This window comes from Prosopis cineraria, unplaced genomic scaffold (assembly GCF_029017545.1).
Source record: "Prosopis cineraria cultivar Desert tree isolate PC_DT_omini unplaced genomic scaffold, ASM2901754v1 PC955, whole genome shotgun sequence".
NCBI lineage: Eukaryota > Viridiplantae > Streptophyta > Magnoliopsida > Fabales > Fabaceae > Prosopis > Prosopis cineraria.
In genome coordinates this window covers 31,032-38,585 of record NW_026556280.1, presented here as the reverse complement: position 1 = coordinate 38,585, position 7,554 = coordinate 31,032, and the positions used below count along the sequence as shown (strand labels likewise).

Genomic DNA, 7,554 nt, shown 5'->3' with positions numbered 1-7,554 from the left:
TATATTTTTCAAGTTGGTCGATCATTCAGAAATTCAAATGGAGCTACTGAATTTGGAGGAAGTACGATAGTCACGTTGGGGTGAGGATTCTCAAGTAGACACACTTGCGATACGATCTACTCATTTGAACATGAAAACTTGTGTAAAAGGATGAGTTTGGAATGAGCATTATTTCAATGCATGGTCTATAAGTTTACTTGTCGCTTTAGAGTTGATATTTTACATAGGGGCCATTAATTGCATGAGAAGCAAAAGTGAAATTGATCCTTACTCATAGCTTGTTCCTTAAAGTTCAATCAAAAATCAATTTCTTTTATTTTTTTTAATCGTGTCCTTTTTTTTTATATGTGAACAAAAATTTAGTTGAGTTGGGTTTTAAAGGCCCAACAAGAGCAAGGCATGTGTCCAGGTTTAATGAGTGCAACACTCACTAACAAGATTTTCATATTGGTAGCATGATTTAAACTAACAATACTATAGATTATAGACTAAATCCTTGTAAATGACCAACTTTTGTTAGCTATTAATAGTATCTTTTAACATCCTTTTATTTTAGGGAGACTATCAATGAAAGACCTCTAAAAAGTTCAATATCAGACGTTAACTGTAATAAATAAACATTAACTATCAACAAGTGAAATTTCAAGTTTTGACAAGTATTCAATCTATCTAAATCTTTATCTAATATTAACTCATTTCAGCAATCCCTCATTGATATTCCCCCTTTATTTACCCAGTCAAGTACAATTTCATTCAATTTTTTGTTAAAAAAAACTTAATGACAAACAGTCAAACTGTTCTAAAAATTAAAAAAGGAGTTAGACTGTTCTTGAACTCCTTCTGACCTTGTTCTTACTGCTTCATGCACGAGATGTTTTAAACTTGGAATAGTAATGCAGCTCCATGTTTGTTTGATGTTGGCTACCAAATACTCCATTCCTCCTTATATATAAAATGTTTTAAATCAAATTATGCAAACTAATAAAAGTTAGTCATCTGCTTAAAAGGATACCAATATTCCAATTTTACCCCTAATTATTGTAAATAAAAATGAATATCTTCTTTTGAAGTAAATTTATGAGCACCTTTCTTTTTCCCCTTCTAATTTATTAAGAGTATACAACCGTCCATTTATTATAAAATACTCATTCCATGTCTATACATAAGATATTTTCTATAAATTTATTTTATTCCTAAATATAAGGGTTGTCATAATAATTTTGAGTAATCAAACAACTTTACTCATCTTCAAAAGGAAAGTATACTGACAACCTCTTATATATTTAGAGATTAAAAAAGTTTTAAAAAACTTCTTATATATAAGGATAGAGGGAGTATATATGCTATCAAATATTAGTTAGTTTTGCTTTTGGTGATAGCTAGATATATATATATATATATATATGTATGTATGTATATGTGCATGTCGGTCAAATATGTAGAGGTTTAGGGAATTAGGATGTTGTTTATTGGTAAAAGCCAAGTTTCATTATCCATAACTTTTATCATGTGTACATTTCCTTTCATAATTAAATAATTTATTAAATGAGTACTGAAAAATAGTTAAGTGTTTGTTTTACTATAATTAAGGATTCCATAATATTTTAAGGCTATCATAACAACAAAAATTAGGCATTTTCCCCAGTTAAAATTTGTTCATTTCCATGGTTCTAACATTGAGAACAAAAGTTGCCAAGGTGTTCTCATAGCTTGTAAAAACGGTGATAAAAGTCTAAAACCGTGGTGGTTGCCACATCATTGTTAAAGGAAGCGTGGCAGCCACCATTTATGCATTCATTAAGAAGAGTTGCCACAATTGCCATTATTTTTTAAAAATAATATTTTAACCATAATTATTAATTCACTTTAAATTATTAATTTTTACGTCCTAAATTATTTGTAATTGGTTAAAAATATTATTAATAATAATTTTTTTAAATTAATGTGGAAAATATTTATTTAAAACTCCTTCAAGTTTTATATTTATACATTGTTTAAAATATACTTCCTCTGTTAAAAAATGTAAAATATCTTTAATCGAATCTTACATTTCAATAAAATAGTTATCTACTTTTTAACTAACCCTATCTTTTTATATTTATCCCTATTAACACCCTACAATAAATATAAAGTTATTATCAATAGGGACACTTTTGAAAAAAAATAATAATTACACCTTGAAAGATTAAAAATGCCTTACATTTTTTAACATTCATCTCTTCAAAAAATATTTACATTTTAGAATGGAGAAAGTATTTAAATTTAAAATTTATATTAACTATATAATAAAATTTTAATATCAATTTTATTTTAATTAGTTTAGTGAAATTTTATGCAATGATATATTAACGAATTAAAGGATAAATTTACCCTTAAACTATAGGTCTAGTTATGTTTGGGACCTTAAACTTGTTTTGAGTGCACCATTCTCCTTCAAGATTTGAAAATAATGCAATATTGTTTTTATCATTAATCAAAATTAATTTTGATTATTAGTTAACTAAAAAATTACAAAAAAAAAACATAAAAAATTACAGATAAGTACTATATAAGAAAATTAATATAAATTAAGTTATCTAAATTCTAAATAAATACAAAAGACAAATGAATGTTATTTCTTTTAGATGTAAAAAAGTAAAGTTCAATTTTGACCAAGCAATTTAACCAACTACAGTTTAATCAAATCACCAGTATTGATATTGGTAAGTAATTAAAAAATATGTTTGTTTTAATAATATCTTATTAAGATATTAATATTTTAATATTTAATATTATTTAATATTTAATAGTTTAAACATTATTTTTATTATTTATAAATATATCTCTAAAATAGCAGTTGAATTTTTCATAACCCATGTTTTGAAAAAATGGAAAAACTTAAAAAAACAAAGATAGAAGGACAATCGATTAGATATAAGGGCAAATTGATCATTTAATTTTTGTACTTTTAATTCAGTTGTAAGTCATCAATCTTTAAACTTTAACTTAGTGTATCTTATTTCTTATAATTTTAGTAATTTAAAATATTGCTTCCTATATTTTATAAAATAAAATTATAAAGATTAAAATTATTTTAAAATTTGATCATTATAATATTTATAAATATTATTTATTAATTAAAAATATTAGCCCCTAAATTTGAAAATAATTTTAATCTTTATAATTTTATTTTTAAAATACAGGGACTAATATTTTAAATGGTTAAAACTATAGGGGTTGAGTTGCATTAAGTCAAAGTTTAAGGACTAAATTATATTCGAGTCAAAATTATAAGGACCGTATTATAATAAAATAAAATTTAGGAACTTAGTTACAATTAAGTCAAAATTATATAGGGTCAAATGATTAATTTTTTCATTACATGGATAACATACAGCAATGGTATATTTCCCCACTTTCAAAAAGACTTTATTACTGTTTTAATGAAAAAGCACTTATATTTAATGACATGAATACTTTTTTTTTTTATACTGTGGACAAAAGTTTAGATTCATCTTTTATAACTGGTAAGAGCACAATTCAACAATAAAGTGAACCAATTGCATGATGGAATACTCATCAGCAGTTCATTTAACAATTAATGACATGAACACCTCTTTTAATTTATAAAAGGTGAAGAAGCTAATGTATAATTCCAAGAACAAAAGCTTAGATGCATGTTTTACACTTGGCAAAAACACAATTCCCAACAAGAAGTAGCAAATTGGTTGTATATATGAAGGAAATCTGAACAATTCACTTAAAATTAATTACATGAATAAGTATTTACACTTGGCAAAAGCACAATTCCTAATAAATTAAAGAACTGAATCCTCTGTATATAAACACTTCCACAAGTTGGATACGAAGAACCGAAACACTTAACAATTCATTTGGCAATTCCAACCTCTCCATCCATGGATGAAATTGGAAACAAAATCACTGAGTTGTTTAATGGCCAAGCCCTATTGTACAAGGTCATGTATCTTTGGATACCTTCTTTATCTCTCAAGTGTGCCATTGATCTTGAAATACCAGACATAATCCACAAGCATGGCCAACCCCTCCCTCTTTCTCAGTTGGTGTCAGCTCTCAATATTCCACCCTCTAAAGCCACCTTTGTGAAAGGGCTCATGCGCTTGCTGGCCCTCAATGGCATCTTCACTATCATCAAAAGCAGCAACAATGAAGAAGAAGAGAGTGATGAAGCATATGATCTCACTTCTGCATCACAGCTTCTTGTGAATGACACAGACCATTGTTTATCTCCAATGGTTGGGCTGGCAGTAAAGCCACCAATGATTGAATTGTATCATCACTTGAAGAAATGGGCTCGTCGAGAGGAAAACACACTGGACGAGGCAATATTTGGTGTAAGGCCTTATGACTTGATGAAGCAAAAGCCAGAAGATTTTGCATTTATGCAAGAAGCAATGGCTAGTGATTCTAGATTCATGAAACTGGCACTGACCAAAAACTTAGAATCTGTTTTTGATGGATTGGGTTCTATTGTTGATGTTGGTGGTGGAGATGGGACCACTGCTAAGACTATTTGTGAAGCGTTCCCAAAGTTGAAATGCATAGTACTTGATCTTCCTGAGGTTGTTTCAAACTTATCTGGAACCACCAATTTAAGTTTTGTTGGTGGAAACATGCTCAATTTCATTCCCCATGCTGATGCAGTTTTGATTAAGGTATATATGGGACCAATTCAATGGATGTTAATTACTTATTTTCTATCATTTGTCCGCCAAACTGTTTATATTTGGATTAATAAAAATTTAAGGATTTGGATTAATCCATATCCAAATCCATATTTTATTACAAGTCTTATATATATATATATATAAAATTTCAAATCTCTTACATCCTGATTATTTGAAATTATAGCAACTTTAACGATTTCATCTCTTTCAATTTTCATTTCCCATATCCTCTTTTCATTGTTTTGAATTTAAAATTTTTTATACTTCATAGATAAAGGATTTTAAATGTGAGATTTAAATATAAAATCCAAATTAAAATCTACTAATCTAAATGCTACCTGAAAATATTTTAAAAATGTCAAAGTCTGAGTTTTAATATGTCAAATTTTAATTTTTGAGGTCATCAAAGTTGGCTTTATCATACTCTCCGCACCGTCAAGTTAGCTGAACACTATCAATTTGCATATTGTTATAATTCAAAAATGAAGTACTATAAGGATGTTAAATTTATTGTCCATTTTTCTTACTATTTTGATTTATACAGTGGGTCTTACTTGACTGGGGTGATGATGATATCATAAAGATACTTAAAAATGCCAAGGACGCTATCTCAAGCAAAGGAAATGAAGGAAAAGTGATCGTCATAGATATGGTGTTGGATGAAAAGCATGACCAGCATGAATGGCTAGAAACAAAGCTCTTGCTCAATCTAATTTTGACGGCTCAGCTTAATTCAAAAGCAAGATCTGAAAAAGAATGGAAGCAACTATTCCTGAGGGCAGGCTTCAAGGATTACAAGATATTTCCTATATTTGGCCTTAGGTCTCTTATTATGCTTTATCCTTAACTATATTTGCTCGGAATGATCTAATGATGTCTAGTCTTATAAGACTAGTTACTTGTTTAAACAAAATAAATTTGCAGTAGAAATAAGAGGAGCTATGAAATTATTCTGCAAAGTTCATTATATTGTCTACCCATTAGCACCGTAAAGAAATTGGTGCCCAGCTTATAAAAATTGCGACAGAATCATTTAACTATAAGCATTAATGTCTACATCAAGTTATTGCGAAGTTGAGTAAAGAACCATTAAGTAGAGCTAGAAAACGGGTGGGCTTGGCCTATAAAGGCCTGAGCCTTTAAGCCTGATTTCCTATTTTTCATTCATTTTTTGAGATCCAACCTTTATTTGAGGGGCTCAGGGCTGAGCTCATAAGTATTTTCTTAAAAAAATTAAAATTAAATTAAACACTATAAATTAAGTAAAATATTCTAAAATTTAAAAAATCAAAATCTTCATAATTTTTTAGAAATTAAACAACACACATTTAGAAGTCTAGTAAGAAAATTCAAATTTTGGTTTAAAAAACAATTCATTTTTTATAAATACACAAACATTATAATTATAGAAAAATAAAAAATATTAGATATTTTTTTATTGCACATTGATATTTATTAAATTATATTAAATTAATTTTAGAATAAATTAAAATTAATAATAATGTAATGCGTTTAGGGTTAGAGTTTCAAGCGAGTAGGTCCTTCTTGGTTGCAAATGCATATTCCACCAAAGAAAAAAATTAATAATAATATAATAGGGCTTGAAGGGATGCTCGGGCTCGAGTCTTTTTCTATAGGGCTTATCAGGCCAGGTTCTCAAGTCTGATTACTTTAAAAATATTTAATTTTCAAAACTCAAACCTTTATTTAAACAGGGCCTCTAAGTCCAGCCCTTCAGGCCCGACCCTTATTTCTGACTTTATCACTAAGCCGCGATTCTTTCTTATTAAATCTACTCCACAATTTAATAAAAATGAAATCAAAATAATTAATTATCAATTTTAATCTTATTTAAATTCCTGAGTTGTTACAAATTGATATTTTGATTTCCCTGCTTGTTAAAGACACTAGCATCGTCTTATCGAAGTTGCTCATGGATTGGGTAATTTCTAAACAATTTTAGACTTCCAAAGCCAAGCACTTTGTTATATAGTTGTAATAAAATTGCATTAAGTACAAAAGGCTTGCTTTTGATGATTCTATAGCTGTTAATTGCAAATAAAAGCGAGGAAACAGAACATAGTAGACATTAGAATGTCTAGCTCGACTAGGATTTACATAGTAGACAACTAAGGGAAGTGTCACCAAGTAAAGGCTAAAGCATCTTAAAGTGAAGCCATTAGAATGTCAACCCTTAACCAACTATAAAGCAAAGGAACTACAGAAAAATATTCTTATTTAATTAATCAAACATTTCCCTTAAATAAAAGTTGGTTTTTGCGTTTGCTATACAAGCTTTCCACTATCTTATCACATATTTCTGTAATCACATTTGAACAAACTACCAAAATTCGCAAAAGGATAAGCTCTACATTAAATAAAAGAAACAGGGAACAACTGACCAATATATAGTACAGAAATATGACTTCCATTGAACATGTATAAAACTTGATAAAACATGAAAAATAATTCCCACCGGCATAAATTTTTGTTTCTTTACACTGATGAAGTGGAAAATATAATGGCACGCAAGTTTACAAAACCAAGGGTAAGTAAAGAAGTTGACACAAACCTTTGACTGTTGAGGCTCCATGCACATTGATTTCTGCAAGAAATGAAGATATCATATCTTAAAATACAAGTATTTATAAAATTTATGCTCAAATTGGAAACATGCTTATAGTAACTTTATATACTATAAAAAAAATAACTTTTAGTGATAACTCTAAAAAGTCGCTGTTGAAAATGAACAATCTACGATGATAAAAAAAGTCGCCGCTAAAAGGGTGACTTTCTACGGTGATAATATATAGTCGCTACTGATTGTTAGACTTTCAGTGGCGACCAGTGTACGTCGTCGCCCAAGGTC

General features: G+C 28.6%; 1 protein-coding gene across 1 annotated transcript; it reads left to right on the top strand.

Annotated features, from left to right (window-relative positions):
- The first annotated feature begins 3,896 nt into the window (after positions 1–3,896).
- On the top strand, positions 3,897–5,532 carry LOC129298903 (isoflavone 7-O-methyltransferase-like). The gene is made up of 2 exons (XM_054937343.1): positions 3,897–4,673; positions 5,230–5,532. Exons 1-2 carry the CDS (start codon positions 3,897–3,899, stop codon positions 5,530–5,532), a joined length of 1,080 nt encoding a protein of 359 aa, XP_054793318.1.
- The last annotated feature ends 2,022 nt before the right edge of the window (positions 5,533–7,554 follow it).